The 17,859-nt window shown below is 51.6% G+C and overlaps 1 protein-coding gene across 1 annotated transcript in view; it reads right to left on the reverse strand.

Moving 5' to 3' along the window:
• LOC119966933 (atypical kinase COQ8A, mitochondrial-like) overlaps positions 1 to 17,859 on the reverse strand; it is a 131,328-nt gene that overhangs the window by 15,591 nt on the left and 97,878 nt on the right. Inside the window, exons 8-12 of the mRNA XM_038798891.1 lie at positions 17,601 to 17,775; positions 6,226 to 6,319; positions 2,765 to 2,906; positions 1,295 to 1,402; positions 506 to 571 (exon numbers count right to left, since the gene is read on the reverse strand). Of these exons, the coding sequence (XP_038654819.1) occupies positions 506 to 571; positions 1,295 to 1,402; positions 2,765 to 2,906; positions 6,226 to 6,319; positions 17,601 to 17,775 (585 nt within the window). The remainder of the gene's footprint in view (positions 1 to 505; positions 572 to 1,294; positions 1,403 to 2,764; positions 2,907 to 6,225; positions 6,320 to 17,600; positions 17,776 to 17,859) is intronic.

Raw genomic sequence — 17,859 nt, forward strand, 5'->3', positions numbered from 1 at the left:
GCCACAAACTGGACTGGACTAACCATATAAACACTGCAGCTGCAAGAGCAGGACAGAGGCTAGGGCGAGAAACTCGCCTCCTGACTCCCCCAAAGCCTGTCCACCATCTACAAGGCACAGGTCAGGAGTGTAATGGAATACTCTCTACTTGCCTGGATGAGTGCAGCTCCAACAACAGTCAAGAAGCTCGGCATCATCCAGGACAAAGCAGCCGCTTGATCGGCACCTCATCCACCATCTTAAAACTCCATCCACCAACAACTAGAGTGGTAGCCGTGTGTACGATCTACAAGACTCACGTAGCGATGGGTGATAAATGCTGGTGATGCCCGTATCCCAGGATTAAATTGTTAAAACTGCAGACTTGGTCCTTGCACAGAGTGACTACAACAGCATTAACTTCCAATGCGTCTGTGCCCTTCTCATCTGCTGTCAATGTCTGGGCTGATTTCTGTGAATGTTAATGACTTTTAGGGAATAGTATATTTTAAAATCTTTCTCTTACCTCAATGTAAGTGTCAGTAAAGTCTTCATCAAACCCTCTTGTGGCTCCAAAGTCCAATAAGGCGACCTGAAAGTGAAAGAGAAAATGATTTCCAGCAGGTTCCCTGCAATGGTTCTGACCAAGTGGGTGACAATGCTTCAAAACAAAGGAAATGCCAGTAATCTTCTGTATACACCCCCAGTTCCTTGGTGTCTCCCATACCATCCACATTCCCTACCCAGCTTCTCCTCTCTGCCCACCCTCCCCCTGACCTCTCCCATCCACCGTCAAACCTGCTGGGAACAGTTACAGGGAGACTTCAGCACAATTACAGGGAGACAGTCACAGGCAGCACGGTAGCACAGTGGTTAGCACTGTTGCTTCACAACTCCAGGATCCCAGGTTCGATTCCCGGCTTGAGTCACTGACTGTGCGGAATCTGCACGTTCTCCCAGCGTCTGCGCGGGTTTCCTCCGGGTGCTCCGCTTTCCTCCCACAGCCCAAAGATGTGCAGGTCAAGTGGATTGGCCATGATATATTGCCCTTAGAGTCCAAAAAGGTTAGGTTGGGTTGCGGGGATAGGGTGGAGGTATGGGCCTAAGTGGGGTCCTCTTTCCAGGGGCTGGTGCAGACTCGATGGGCCGAATGGTCTCCTGCATTGTAAATGCTCTGATTCTATGACTTCAGCACAGTTACAGACAGACTTCAGCAGAGTGAGCATTGGTTCCCATGTGTCAAGTTTACAATGCCCTGCACCAATCTCTGAGCAAATGGACCCGCAGCATTCTGCCCCATAGAAATGGTACCCACCTTGCCAGTCTGCGGGTTATAGAAGAAATTGGACCAATTGGGGTCAGTCTGCATGAAGCGGAATTCAAAGAGTTCCTGCAGACAGAGTCTCAGGATGTTCTCACTGATCTGAAACACAAGGAGAGAAAACGGTTACACACAAGGAGGGAAAATGGTTCCACACAAGCAGTCAACAGACACGAGCAGGTATTTCCCCCTTCACCTATTGCAGCAGCTTCTCATGGGAGCAGCCTTCACCCAAAGACCCGAGAACATAATCTCAGCCAACACTGCTCCACTACTGAGGAGGGGCCGTCCTCAAGATTTAAAAATACTTTCATTTATACATTGCCCTTCAGAGTAAAGCACTTCATAACAATCGAGTACTCTGTGGAGCTCTGTCACAGTAAAACTCATCAACCCATTTGAGCACAGCAAGCTCCCACACACTGCAATGCGATAATGGCCAGAGAATCTTTTGTGATGTGACTAAAGGATATGATGTGGAGATGCCGGCGTTGGACTGGGGTGAGCACAGTAAGAAGTCTTACAACACCAGGTTAAAGTCCAACAGGTTTGTTTCAAACACGAGCTTTCGGAGCACGGCTCCTTCTTCAGGTGAATTCACCTGAAGAAGGAGCCGTGCTCCGAAAGCTCGTGTTTGAAACAAACCTGTTGGACTTTAACCTGGTGTTGTAAGACTTCTTACTGTGACTAAAGGATAAGCATTGGCCAGGATACCGGGGAGAATTCCCATTCCTCAACATTGCGTCCCGGAATACTTTAATTCAACACGAGGTTGGATATCATGGTGAGTGGGAAGGGTAAGGTTCCCTTTCATTGTGGGTTAGTTGGGAGGTGATTTCAATCCACTGTTCACCCTGAAAGAAAATACTTGTAGATAAAATGGGTGGGAAGGAAAAGATTTGCCTTTTATACAAAACCTACCACAGCTTTCAAACATCTCGAGGAACTTGACTCTGTTCACCCTGGCTCAGGGGTAACACACTCACTTTTCGGTCAGAAAGGTTGTGATATCAGTTGAAATCTCGGCTAAAAGCTCTGACCATACAGCACTCCCCTCAGTGGAAGACAGGAAGGTGGGCTGGAATTACTGCTCGCGAGTGTGCCTGATCACACTGTGGTAGGTTTTGTATAAAAGGCAAATCTTTTTCCTTCCCACCCATTTTAGAGTAAATCCTGGTGAACTAATCCATGCTGAGACTCCCAAAAGCCTTTCCTTCCCATAGGCCTGGGGAGGGAAGGAAATCACATTGCAGTCCCCATTTTCCTCACCTCTTTCCTTCATAACCCCACTTTCTCCATCCTCTGTATCTCACTCTGCTCACTGCCTGTACTCAGTATGAGCCTCACTTATGTGCTGGAGTCTCCCCTATGGGACCTGAACCGGCAATCCTCTGCCTGCGTTTTAGCCCGAGCCACGTGTGACCCCACCAGCAACACGAGATTCCCCCCGTCTCCCATTATTACATGGTTTCTGATCTCCTGGTCCAGTTCCTCTGCTTTGTCCAGCGGGAAGCCAGGAACCAGCTCGGTGGTGAGGATGTGCTTGCTGCTCAGATGGTCAATAACCCGCGGCACATAGAAGAAGGGATCGTCCTTCACCAGCTCCCTGCAGGAGGCGGAAAAATAACATTAGTTTACGGTCTTGGCTCTTTGTCAGATTGATGAGACCCGAAAATCTCCACAGCCCCAGAAAACGGCAGAGCCGACACCGACACGGGGAGGGGACGGCAGAGCCGACACCGACACGGGGAGAGGACGGCAGAGCTGACACCGACACGGGGAGAGGACGGCAGAGCCGACACCAACACGGAGGGGACGGCAGGGCCGACACGGGGAGAGGACGGCAGAGCCGACACCGACACGGGGAGAGGACGGCAGAGCCGACACCGACACGGGGAGAGGACGGCAGAGCCGACACCAACACGGAGGGGACGGCAGGGCCGACACGGGGAGAGGACGGCAGAGCCGACACCGACACGGGGAGAGGACGGCAGAGCCGACACCGACACGGGGAGAGGATGGCAGAGCCGACACCAACACGGGGAGGGGACGGCAGAGCCGACACCAACACGGGGAGGGGACGGCAGAGCCGACACGGGGAGAGGACGGCAGAGCCGACACCAACACGGGGAGAGGACGGCAGAGCCGACACGGGGAGAGGACGGCAGAGCCGACACGGAGAGAGGACGGCAGAGCCGACACCGACACGGAGAGAGGACGGCAGAGCCGACACGGGGAGAGGACGGCAGAGCCGACACCGACACGGGGAGAGAACGGCAGAGCCGACACGGGGAGAGGATGGCAGAGCCGACACCGACACGGGGAGAGGACGGCAGAGCCGACACGGGGAGAGGACGGCAGAGCCGACACCGACACGGGGAGAGGACGGCAGAGCCGACACCGACACGGGGAGAGGACGGCAGAGCCGACACCGACACGGGGAGAGGACGGCAGAGCCGACACGGGGAGAGGACGGCAGAGCCGACACCGACACGGCGAGAGGACGGCAGAGCCGACACGGGGAGAGGACGGCAGAGCCGACGCCGACACGGGGAGAGGACGGCAGAGCCGACACGGAGAGAGGACGGCAGAGCCGACACCGACACGGAGAGAGGACGGCAGAGCCGACACCGACACGGGGAGAGGACGGCAGAGCCGACACCGACACGGGGAGAGGACGGCAGAGCCGACACGGGGAGAGGATGGCAGAGCCGACACCGACACGGGGAGAGGACGGCAGAGCCGACACCGACACGGAGAGAGGACGGCAGAGCCGACACGGGGAGAGGACGGCAGAGCCGACGCCGACACGGGGAGAGGACGGCAGAGCCGACACCGACACGGAGAGAGGACGGCAGAGCCGACACGGGGAGAGGACGGCAGAGCCGACGCCGACACGGGGAGAGGACGGCAGAGCCGACACCGACACGGAGAGAGGATGGCAGAGCCGACACAGGGAGAGGACGGCAGAGCCGACACCGACACGGAGAGAGGACGGCAGAGCCGACACCGACACGGGGAGAGGACGGCAGAGCCGACGCCGACACGGAGAGAGGACGGCAGAGCCGACACGGGGAGAGGACGGCAGAGCCGACACCGACACGGGGAGAGGACGGCAGAGCCGACACCGACACGGGGAGGGGACGGCAGAGCTGACACCGACACGGGGAGAGGACGGCAGAGCCGACACCGACACGGGGAGAGGACGGCAGAGCCGACACGGGGAGAGGACGGCAGAGCCGACACGGGGAGAGGACGGCAGAGCCGACACGGGGAGAGGACGGCAGAGCCGACACGGGGAGAGGACGGCAGAGCCGACACCGACACGGAGAGAGGACGGCAGAGCCGACACGGGGAGAGGACGGCAGAGCCGACGCCGACACGGGGAGAGGACGGCAGAGCCGACACCGACACGGAGAGAGGATGGCAGAGCCGACACAGGGAGAGGACGGCAGAGCCGACACCGACACGGAGAGAGGACGGCAGAGCCGACACCGACATGGGGAGAGGACGGCAGAGCCGACACCGACACGGAGAGAGGACGGCAGAGCCGACACGGGGAGAGGACGGCAGAGCCGACACGGGGAGAGGACGGCAGAGCCGACACGGGGAGAGGACGGCAGAGCCGACACCGACACGGGGAGAGGACGGCAGAGCCGACACGGGGAGAGGACGGCAGAGCCGACACCGACACGGGGAGAGGACGGCAGAGCCGACGCCGACACGGGGAGAGGACGGCAGAGCCGACGCCGACACGGGGAGAGGACGGCAGAGCCGACGCCGACACGGGGAGAGGACGGCAGAGCCGACGCCGACACGGGGAGAGGACGGCAGAGCCGACGCCGACACGGGGAGAGGACGGCAGAGCCGACGCCGACACGGGGAGAGGACGGCAGAGCCGACACGGGGAGAGGACGGCAGAGCCGACGCCGACACGGGGAGAGGACGGCAGAGCCGACACGGGAGAGGACGGCAGAGCCGACACCGACACGGAGAGAGGACGGCAGAGCCGACACCGACACGGGGAGAGGACGGCAGAGCCGATAGGAACAACTGAAGATACTTCACCTACACCCTGCTGTAATCAATATGCCACCACCATCAGCCCTTACGCCCTGACCCTTGACTGCAATGAAGGGGTTAAGTGGCAACGTCACTAGACTAATAATCCAGAAACTCAAATCAATGCTCTGGGGAGCAGGGTTCGAATCCCACCACGGCAGGTTTTGGAATGTGATTAATGGCGAATTCAATAAAAATCTGGAATCAAAGGATCTAATTATGACCATGAAACCATTACCAATTGTCGTAAAATCCCATCAGGTTCACTAATGCCCTTCAGGGAAGGAAATGTGTTCTCGTTAATGTTAGTCCCGAGTACCCAGACCACTACGATCATCAGGAGTGCTTCTTTGGAAACAATGCTGAAATATGTGACCCAGAACAAGAACGATGACGGTGACATATTGATTACAGCAGAGGTGTAGGTGCGAGGTGAAGTTTCACTATCCACTTAGTGTCACACTAAATCCAAACACCGTAACGATGAGGCAGAGCACTGACAGAGGGGTAGAAAATCCCGTGTTGTGGGGGGGTGGGACACTCGTGAGATCTCCTGCCCCATGCGCCCAAAGACCCGAGAGTCAGCTGCTCAGTCACACGGCAGAAACTCGCAATCCTGAGTAGGTCATCCTCAAACAGAGGGACAGCCAATCTCCAAGGACAAGAGCAGCAGATTCCTGGGAACACCACCACCTGGAGGTTCCCCTCCATGTCACACCCCATCCCGACTTGGAAATACATCACCGTTCCTTCACACCGCATCCATCTGACTCAAAGCCTCCAGGTGGAATTCTGCATTACCTTTGTGTGCTTGGGGAGTGGGGGTGAGGGGAGCATCAGCATGTACACAATCCCAAACCTACCTGAACTGCTTGTAACAGGCTGCCTCCCTTTCATAGTCACATTCCAACGAGAGTTCACGGCTCATCACCTCAATCATGTGCTCAGGAAACAGGCCTAACATTAAAAGGAAATTGAATGTTAAATGGTTTACAAAATGGCTTTGAACCCACAAGCAACTGGCATTTTGCAAACAGCGTGCCATTTATTCAACAAGAGCTTCCATTTAATGTTGCCAGAAACTTCACCGCAGTCTGGGTAACGATTGTGACACCAAGCTGCAGGACAGATGGTCAGAAACTGTTAGGCCACTGAACATCACAACCAAGGAAGTACGTTAGAAGTGTGGTTACTATTGTAATAATTCAGTCACAGCAGTGGCTAACTGCACAGTGAGATCCCACAACGGTGATAATCACCCGATCATCCGTGTTTAGTCGTGGAGGGAATATTTACATAATTATTTAGATAATTGAGGTATAAATATTGGTCAGGACACAGGGGATAAGAGTGGGAAGACAGGACTCTGGGGTAACTCCCAATTTAGGGAAGAGGGTGGGGTGACCTGCAGCCAATAGACGGACGGAGAGCTCCTGAACCTTTGACCTCCATGAGGTGAAGTCTTTTTTTTTTTAACGGTGTACAGCGAGTGGCCCCTTTAAGCAGCATTGGGCCTGGTTTTCAACCTGGACTGAATCCACTCTGTTTAGTGAAGAGGCCATTGATCAGACACAAAGCCTGTATCAAAGACACAAATGGCCATTGCAGGCCAAATGCTTGACTCTCCCCCACCATGTTAATGCCAATATCAATATGACAGGTAGCAGATGGTCGTTCGGCCCATCGAGTCTGCTCCGCCATTCAACCATGGCTGATCTAATCTCACCCTTAGCTCCACCGTCCTGCCCCTTCTCCTTAACCCTTCAACCCATTATTAATTAAAACTCTTTCTAACTTCTCTTAAATTTACTCACTGTCCCAGCATTCCTCGCACTCTGGGGTAGCGAATTCCACAGATTCGCAACCAATTGGGAGAAGTAATTTCTCCTCAACTCTGTTTTAAATTTGCTGCCTCTTATCCTGACCTAGAATGCCCCACAAGAACATAGAACATTACAGCGCAGTACAGGCCCTTCGGCCCACGATGTTGCACCGTCCTGTGAAACCTTTCTAAAGTCCCTCTACACTATCCCCTTATCGTCCATATGCCTATCCAATTACCATTTGAATGCGTTTAGTGTTGGCGAGTCCACTACTGTTGCAGGCAGGGCATTCCACGCCCTTACTACTCTCTGAGTAAAGAACCTACCTCTGACATCTGTCCTATATCTATCTCCCGCAATTTAAAGCTATGTCCCCTCATGCTAGACATCACCATCCAAGGAAAAAGGCTCTCACTGTCCACCCTATCTAATCCTCTGATCATCTTGTATGCCTCAATTAAGTCCCCTCTTAACCTTCTTCTTTCTAACAAAAACAGCCTCAAGTCCTTCAGCCTTTCCTCATAAGATCTTCCCTCCATACCAGGGCAACATCCTGGTAAATCTCCTCTGCACCCTTTCCAATGCTTCCACATCCTTCCTATAATGTGGCGACCAGAACTGTACGCAATACTCCAAATGCGGCCGCACCAGAGTTTTGCACAACTGCAACATGACCTCATGGCTCCGAAACTCAATTCCTCTACCAATAAAAGCTAACACACCATACGCCTTCTTAACAACCCTATCAACCTGGGTGGCAACTTTCAGGGATCTATGGACATGGACACCGAGATCTCTCTGCTCGTCCACGCTACCAAGAATCTTACCATTAGCCCAGTACTCTGTCTTCCTGTTATTGTAGCCACCTGGGGTGGCCACTGCCCAACACAAAATGGAAGATTGCAAGGAATGCAGGGAAAATGGACATGTTGTAAAGCAAACAGATTGCAAAACGATTGTATATTGGGACGACTGCAGAAACCAGTTTTGACTGCTGCAGAAACCAGCCAGCACTGTGAAAGAAACCAGTTAACATACTGATGAGGCAATACCGGGCGAGTCCCAGATACAATGGAAACAAGTTAAACACAGATCGATACATTCTATGGAAGGCCAGACCCTTTGGAGCCAGTGAAGCCCAAAACAATAAGTCCCCAGAACTGCCCCAGCGACCGAGGAACTGCCCCATGATTGGAGGGTTTAAACATAATCGATTGGGAAGAGACCCAATCGATTCCAAGCAGGTAAGGGAGTCCGCCCAAAGGGGCGCGGACCCCCTGGGACCTATAAAAGAAAGGTCCCACACATGGTTCAGTCTCCTGTTCCAGCCTTCGGACAGCAGCCACCAACAAGTAAGTGCCTCCCAACGACCGCTACCAGAGATAGGCACTCCTGACCCCCTTTTTAATTGATACCAACCTGAAGTCTGCAGACCAGAGCAGAACAAGAGGCCTTGTTCCCTGACCCAGCAGTTCCTTCGAGATAAGTATTAGTTGTTTAGCGGTAACAGTAAGTTTAATCCTTTTAGCGTGTGCATGGGTAGTTATTATAATTGTATTATAATAAACTCTAATTGTTTGGACTTACTAATTGGTGTACGGTTTTATTGCTTTGAACTTCACCTTGAAGCCTGTGGCAGTGTCTTAACGGCACCTGGCGACTCCAGAGCTTAGAACAAGAAACAGAGCCAAATTGAGTCTCTCACCCAGAACGACCAACATTATTCCTTCCAAAATGAATCACCTCACACTTTTCTGCATTAAACTCCATTTGCCACCTGTCATCCCCAGCTCTATGTCCCTCTGTAACTTGTAACATCCTTCTGCACTGTCCACAACTCCACTGACTTTAGTGTCATCTGCAAATTTACTCACCCATCCTATGCCCTCCTCCAGGTCATTTATAAAAATGACAAACAGCAGTGGCCCCAAAACAGATCCTTGTGGTACACCACTAGTAACTGGACACCAGTCTGAACATTTCCCATCAACCACCACTCTTTGTCTTCTATCAGCTAGCCAATTTCTGATCCAAACTGCTAAATCACCCTGAATCGCATGCCTCTGTATTTTCTGCAATAGCCTACCGTGGGGAACCTTATCAAATGCTTTACTGAAATCCATATACACCACATCAACTGCTTTACCCTCATCCACCTGTTTGGTCACCTTCTCGAAGAACTCAATGAGGTTTGTGAGGCACGACCTACTCTTCACAAAACCATGTTATCTCTAATCAAATTATTCCTTTCCAGATGATTATACATCCTATCTCTTATAAACCTTTCCAAGACTTTTCCCACAACAGAAGCTCACTGGTCTATAGTTACCGGGGTTATCTCTACTCCCCTTCTTGTACAAGGGGACAAAATTTGCTATCCTCCAGTCCTCTGGCACTATTCCTGTAGACAAAGATGACTTAAAGATCAACGCCAAAGGCTCAGCAATCTCCTCCCTAGCTTCCCAGAGAATCCTAGGATAAATCCCATCCGGCCCAGGGGACTCATCTATTTTCACACTTTCCAGAATCGCTAACACCTCCTCCTTATGAACCTCAAGCCCTTCTAGTCCAGTAACCTGTATCTCAGTATTCTCCTCGACAACTTTGTCTTTTTCCTGTGTGAATACTGATGAAAAATACTCATTTAGCACCTCTCCTATCTCCTCGGTCTCTACACACAACTTCCCACTACTGTCCTTGACTGGCCCTACTCTTACCTTAGTCATTCTTTTATTCCTGACATACCTATAGAAAGCTTTAGGGTTATCCTTGATCCTACCTGCCAAAGACTTCTCATGTCCTCGCTTGGCTCTTCTTAGCTCTCTCTTTAGAGCCTTCCTAGCTAACTTGTAACTCTCAAGCGACCCAACTGAACCATCACATCTCATCTTCACATAAGCCTCCTTCTTCCTCTTGACAAGTGTTTCAACTGCTTTAGTAACCCATGGAGGAAGCATCCGCTGCAAAAATCTGTCCTGGTCCACCCACGTCGACGCTACCACCAAGAAAGCACAACAGCGCCTATACTTCCTCAGGAAACTAAGGAAATTCGGCATGTCCACATTAACCTTTACCAACTTTTACAGATGCACCACAGAAAGCATCCTATTGGGCTGCATCACAGCCTGGTATGGCAACTGCTCGGCCCAGGACCGCAAGGAACTTCAGAGAGTCATGAACACCGCCCAGTCCATCACACAAACCTGCCTCCCATCCATTGATTCCATCTACCCCTCCCGCTGCCTGGGGAAAGCGGGCAGCATAATCAAAGATCCCTCCCACCCGGCTTACTCACTCTTCCAACTTCTTCCATCGGGCAGGAGATACAGAAATCTGAGAACACGCACAAACAGACTCAAAAACAGCTTCTTCCCCGCTTTTACCAGACTCCTAAATGACCCTCTTATGGACTGACCTCATTAACACTACACCCTGTATGCTTCATCCGATGCCAGTGCTTATGTAGTTACATTGTATACCTTGTGTTGCCCTATTTTGTATTTTATTTTATTCTCTTTTCTTCCCATGTACTTAATGATCCATTGAGCTGCTTGCAGAAAAATACTTTTCACTGTACCTCGGTACACGTGACAATAAACAAATCCAATCCAATCCATCCGCTCCACGTCTGCTTTATCCATACCTTTCAGCATTGTGTATACCTCAATTAAATCTCCCCTCATTCTTCTAAACGCCACAGAGTATAGGCCTAAACTTATCAATTTCGCTTCGTACGACAAACCCTCATCTCTGGAATCAATCTAGTGAACCTCCTCTGAACTGCCTCCAATGCCACTAAATCTCTCCTCAAATAAGGGGATCAAAACTGTGCACAATACTCCAACTACCTGTGACAATATGTGGATATTGTAAAGGACATAAAGGGTTAATGTAATGTGACTACTCTGGTCACTAGATGGTACTATAGAGCAACCATATAAATATCACATGCCTCCTTGATAGATGGAGAGAGTGGGAGAGAGCCAGACAGAGTAGTTCTGAGACAGTTGAACTAATAGTATAGTTAATAGTGTAGATGTGTAGTGTACGTGAAGAAGATCCAGCAGGTGGATGGTCCTGCACTGCTCGTGTTTTAAGTCAGGCAGCTCCAAATTCCTATCTTGTAAAAAACATCTGAAGGTTCGATATTTCGGAGAAATCGGCGTGCATTGCTGAAAGTGAAGCAATCTCCAACGCTGATTTAAGCCTCAATGGTTGTTTTCCAACAGGCAGTTTCCTGGACATTTGTTAAAACGGAGTACTTCATAGTCTGATACTCACTGACAATTGGATCGAGAAGATCAACGAGATCAAGAAAGAAATCGGTTCATCTCAATTTATTAACTGTAGAACATTGAGTTAACTCGTGTGTAACTTTTAATGGATGTTCATTATTGTACAATTCCCATACACTACCTGTATGTATATTTGAATGTAACTTCAAATTTTTCAAAGGGGAATGTCACAATATGTGGAAAGGGTTAATGTAATGTTACTACTCTAGTCACTAGATGGTGCTATAGAGCAACCATATAAATATCACATGCCTCCTTGATTTCTGGGAGATAGATGGAGTAGGAGAAAGTAAGATAATAGTTGTGAGACAGTTGAACTAATAGTATAGTTAATAGTGTAGATGTGTAGTAAAATCCTTACTTACTAATTCCTTAGTAATGTGTTTGAATCTAATTCAGTGTAGTGTAATAAATTAGCTTTGTTTATTAAAAAGTTTGTTGTTCTTTGTTAACACTACAACTTTCACCACCCTGAAAGAACTAAAAAAAGAAGACAACAGTGTGGCCTTACCAATGCCTTATATAGTTGCAACAACATTTCCTTATTGTTCGCCATGGAGGGGTCACGAGCAGTCTGGACAGACTAAATGGGGAGAGACAGTTCCCGCTAGCAGAAAGGTCCAGGATCAGAGGGCACTGACTTAACCAGCCTTCAGCTATAAATGCTAACAGTCCATTCGCTTTCCTTATTACCTGCTGTACCTGCAATGCTAGTTCTCTGTGACTCATGAACGAGGACCCCAGATCCCTCTGCAATGAAACACCCCAAAGTCCCTCCCCATTTAGATAACAAGTTGCCTTTGCATTTTTCTGTCAGTTCAATGGTGAGCATGTGTCGCTGGACATGTTTGACAACGTGGGGCTTGCTTCATGGATCTTAAACAGGAACACTACTCTGAATGTTTTCTTCATGACCTTTGCAGCTCATATGTCTTCTGTCACTACCACCTCAGACACACCCATGGACAACTCATTAAGATTGCAAGCCCGGGGATCTCAGCGCAATGTAAGAGGTCCCTAGCCCTCCACAGCTATGGAATCATCAAACAGTTGCAGCAGAGGACAACATTCGGCCCATTGTTTCTTTGCTGGTCCTTGGCCAAAGCAACACACCCAGTCCCACCCCACTGCCCTTGTCCCTTAACCTGGAAACAGGATCATTATCTCTTTGGAACGCCTCGATTCACCCGTCTCCACCACACTCTCAGTGTGTTCCAGCTCCTAACCATTCCCGTCACCTTTGGCCTTTTCCATTCACGTTAAGTCAGTGGTCTCTACAAACTTATCATGGCGTTCGTATGGGGGGGTAAAAATGCTAGGATCCCAAAGAAGGTCCTACAAAAAACAAAATCCAGGGGGGGGGCTAGCCCTCTCGAATCTACAATTCTACCACTGGGCAGCAACAGCCGAGCGAGTAAGGGGATGGATCCAGGAGCCAGAAGCCGAGTGGGTGCGTGCGGAGGAGGCCTCCTGCATGGGGACCTCCCTCCGGGCCCTCGCCACGGCAGCACTCCCCATCCCCACCCAAAAAACACTCCAGCAGCCCAGTGGTGACAGCCGCCCTCCAATCCTGGAACCAACTGCGGCAGCAATTTGGCCTGACCAAAATGTCGGACACGGCTCCCATCTGCAACAACCATAGGTTCACACCAGCACTGACTGATGCCACCTTCAAAAGGTGGAGACAGGACGGGGGGACACTGACAGTCAGGGACCTATACACGGACGACAGGATCGCAACACTGGACGAACTGACAGAGAAATTTCAGCTAGCTGGGGGGAACGAGCTACGGTACCTGCAGCTCAAAAACTTCCTACGAAAGGAGACAAGGACGTACCCACAACCGCCACGACAGACACTACTGGAAGACCTACTGGACGCAAGTATCCTAGAGAAAGGGCACTGTAGCGACATGTATGGCCGACTGGTAGATAGGGACGACACCGTACTGGACGCAACAAGAAGGAAATGGGAGGACGACCTGGGGATGGAGATAGGGTGGGGACTCTGGAGTGAAGCACTGCATAGGGTCAACTCCACCTCCACGTGCGCAAGGCTCAGCCTGACGCAACTAAAAGTGGTACATAGAGCCCACTTAACGAGAAACCGTATGAGTAGGTTCTTCCCGGAGGTGGAGGACAGATGTGAACGGTGCCAAAGAGGCCCGGCCAACCACGCCCACATGTTCTGGTCTTGCCCCAGACTTGTGGAGTACTGGACAGCCTTCTTCGAGGCTATGTCCAAAATGGTGGGGGTGAGGGTGGAGCCATGCCCGATAGTGGCGGTCTTCAGGGTTTCAGACCAGCCAGATCTATTCCTGGGGAGGAGGGCGGATGCCCTTGCCTTTGCCTCCCTGATCGCCCGCCGTAGAATCCTGTTTGGCTGGCGGTCAGCAGCACCGCCCAGAGCTGCAGACTGGCTGTCCGACCTCTCGGAATCTCTCCAAATGGAGAAAATCAAATTCGCCATCCGAGGGTCAGACGACGGCTTCCATAGAACGTGGGAGCCATTCATGCAATTGTTCCGGGACCTGTTTGTGGCCAACGTACAAGAGGAAGAATAGTCGGGTGGCCAAGAATCAGGGGAAAATGGACGGGAATCGGGGGAAGGTAGCCGGGGGGGGGTTACGGGTTCGTTATGGGGCTTTGATGGCAAGCTAAGGCCCAAAACCAAACTATAAATAAATGCCTATAAACATGTGCCTCGGCCATATTGGGGAATGTAAAATATGTATGCCGGCTAAAGGGGGCGGCCACAATTGTTGTTATGAAGATGCTTACCTGTAAATATACATGTTAAATTTTTGTGTTTTCTTTTTTTCTCTCTAATAATTTGTAATTTGTCATATATAAAATATGAAAACTCAATAAAAAACATTTATAAAAAAAAAAGTCAGTGGTCTCTGATCCTGGACCTTTCTGCCAGCAGAGACAGTCTCTCCCCATTTACTCTGTCCCCTCTGGTCCCATCTCCACCCAACCTTCTCTCCATGGCGAACAGCCCCCGCTGCTCCCATCCATCCACCAACTTATCACTGTGCCCAACCATCACTGTGCCCAACCATCACTGCGCCCAACCATCACTGTGCCCAACCATCACTGCGCCCAACCATCACTGCGCCCAACCATCACTGCGCCCAACCATCACTGCGCCCAACCATCACTGCGCCCAACCATCACTGCGCCCAACCATCACTGTGCCCAACCATCACTGTGCCCAACCATCACTGTGCCCAACCATCACTGCGCCCAACCATCACTGCGCCCAACCATCACTGTGCCCAACCATCACTTCACAATTATAGCTTCACCTACCAATCTTTGACCCAATTTTTCTGGCCCCGATCTATTCTCACCGCTGAAATTGGCCCTTCCCCAATCCATTACTTTTAACCTGAATTGCTCCTTGTTCTTTTCCACTGCTAACATAAACATTATTTATGATGAGAGGATCACTGTCTCCTAAATATTGCCCTACCGACACTTGAGTCACCTCATTCCCAGGACTGGAAACATACTGTAGAAAATTCTCCCGACTACACTCAAAGAATTCTGGACCCTTTCTGCTCTTTGCACTATTACTATCCATGTCTATATTTCAATAATTAAAGTCCTTCATTCTAACTACTCTATACCTCCGCAATTTCCCTGCCAATGTCCCTAACCATTACTGCCACTTCCCTTCCCTATCTTCCCGAAACAACTTATAACCTAGAACATTAAGTACCCAGGCGAGCCCTTCTCTCCATTATCACCGTGACATATTTCCACAGGGGCAGCACAGTGGTTAGCACAGTTGCTTCCCGCCTCCAGGGTCCCAGGTTCGATTCCTGGCTTGGGTCACTGTCAGTGCAGAGTCTGCACGTTCTCCCCGTGTCCGTGTGGGTTTCCTCCGGGTGCTCCGGTTACCTCCCACAGTCCAAAGATGTGTAGGTTAGGTGAGTTGGTCATGATAAATTTTTTTTTTTGTTTTAAATTTAGATTACCCAATTATTTTTTCCAATTAAGAGGCAATTTAGCGTGTCCAATCCACTTACTCTGCACATTTTTGGGTTGTGGGGGCGAAACCCACGCAGACACGGGGAGAATGTGCAAACTCCACACGGACAGTGACCCAGAGCCGGGATCGAACCTGGGACCTCGGCGTGGTCATGATAAATTGCCCTTCATGTCCAAAAAGGTTAGGTGTATTTCTTGGGTTACGGGGATAAGACAGAGGCGTGCGGCTTAAGTAGGATGTTCTTTTCAAGGGCCGGTGCAGACTCAATGGGCCGAACAGCTTCCTTCTGCACTGTAAATGCAAACCATCTGACCTGTTCAGGTCCCCCCTAGAACTGATCTCAAAGTCCCACAGGTCTAATGTCCTTCCTCCTGCTCCACATGATGCTTCACGCCATCCTGCATTCCCGCCATCCTGCATTCCTGCTATCCTACATTCACGCCACCCTGCATTCCCGCTATCCTGCATTCCCGCCATCCTGCATTCCCGCCACCCTGCATTCCCGCCACCCTGCATTCCCGCCACCCTGCATTCCCGACACCCTGCATTCCCGCCACCCTGCATTCCCGCCATCCTGCATTCCCGCCATCCTGCATTCCCGCCATCCTGCATTCCCGCTATCCTGCATTCACGCCATCCTACATTCACGCCACCCTGCATTCCCGCCATCCTGCATTCCCGCCACCCTGCATTCCCGCCATCCTGCATTCCCGCCATCCTGCATTCCCGCCATCCTGCATTCACGCCACCCTGCATTCCCGCCATCCTGCATTCCCGCCATCCTGCATTCCCGCCACCCTGCATTCCCGCCATCCTGCATTCCCGCCACGCTGCATTCCCATCCTGCATTCCCGCCATCCTGCATTCCCGCTATCCTGCATTCCCGCCATCCTGCATTCCCGCCACGCTGCATTCCCGCCATCCTGCATTCCCGCCATCCTGCATTCCCGCTATCCTGCATTCCCGCCATCCTGCATTCCCGCCACCCTGCATCCACGCCACCCTGCATTCCCGCCATCCGGCACTCCCGCCATCCTGCATTCCCGCCACCCTGCATTCCCGCCACCCTGCATTCCCGCCACCCTGCATTCCCGCCACCCTGCATTCCCGCCATCCTGCATTCACGCCATCCTGCATTCACGCCACCCTGCATTCCCGCTATCCTGCATTCCCGCCATCCTGCATTCACGCCACCAGGGATCCACGCCACCCTGCATTCACTCCACCCTGCATTCACTCCATCCTGCATTCCCGCCACCCTGCATTCCCGCCACCCTGCATTCACGTCATCCGGGATCCACGCCACCCTGCATTCCCGCCACCCTGCATTCCCGCCATCCTGCATTCCCGCCATTCTGCATTCCCGCCACCCTGCATTCACGCCATCCTGCATTCCCGCCATCCTGCATTCACGCCATCCTGCATTCCCGCCATTCTGCATTCCCGCCACCCTGCATTCACGCCATCCTGCATTCCCGCCATCCTGCATTCACGCCATCCTGCATTCCCGCCATCCGGGATTCACGTCATCCGGGATTCACGCCACCCGGGATTCACGCCACCCTGCATTCCTGCCACCCTGCATTCCCGCTATCCTGCATTCACGCCACGCTGCATTCACACCATCCGGGATTCACGCCATCCTGGCCGCAGAAGCGTCTGTTCTCTTAATGATTCTTCCTCCTACCCCCCCCCCCCCCTCCCCCGGTCCCATCTCTGGCTGCAATCCCCAGATCAGAATTGATCAGAACCGAATATTGGTTGGACAATGAGATGCACTCAGAGGATGCATGAGAGTGTATGAATTAATTAGGAGCAGTAGTAGGCCATTCAGCCCCTCCAGTTCACTCTGTCAAACATGGCTGATCATCTATCTGATGACCATTTTCCTGCATTTATCTGTATCCCCATCAACCTCTGCTTTGACTCTCCAACCTTCTCAGCCTTGTCCCCTCGCCGGTGTTGTGATGATCCTCAGGTTAATTCACCACAGCCAGCTCTCTCTCCAAGGGGACATCAGCCTACGGTGCTCTGGGACTATGGTGATGTTTACGTGTGAGATTGAACAGTATTGGACAATAACCGAGGTGGAAAGATTTTCACCTCTGAGACTCACTCACCTTCAGGTAAAGCATTACTCATGTTCATTACTGTTATCAGATTGGCCACATCACTGGTAATACTCTGAGCGACACCGGGATACTGTCGACACAAACACAGGATAACGTTAATATCAGGCCATTCACTCAAAGCTTCAGCTGGGCCCCCTCCCCGAGACACCTCCCCGAGCCCCCCCTAACCCCAGGCTGGGACCCCTCCCCGAGACACTTCCCCGAGCCCCCCCTAACCCCCAGGCTGGGACCCCTCCCCGAGACACCT

Source organism: Scyliorhinus canicula, chromosome 6, assembly GCF_902713615.1.
Source record: "Scyliorhinus canicula chromosome 6, sScyCan1.1, whole genome shotgun sequence".
Classification (NCBI taxonomy): Eukaryota; Metazoa; Chordata; class Chondrichthyes; order Carcharhiniformes; family Scyliorhinidae; genus Scyliorhinus; species Scyliorhinus canicula.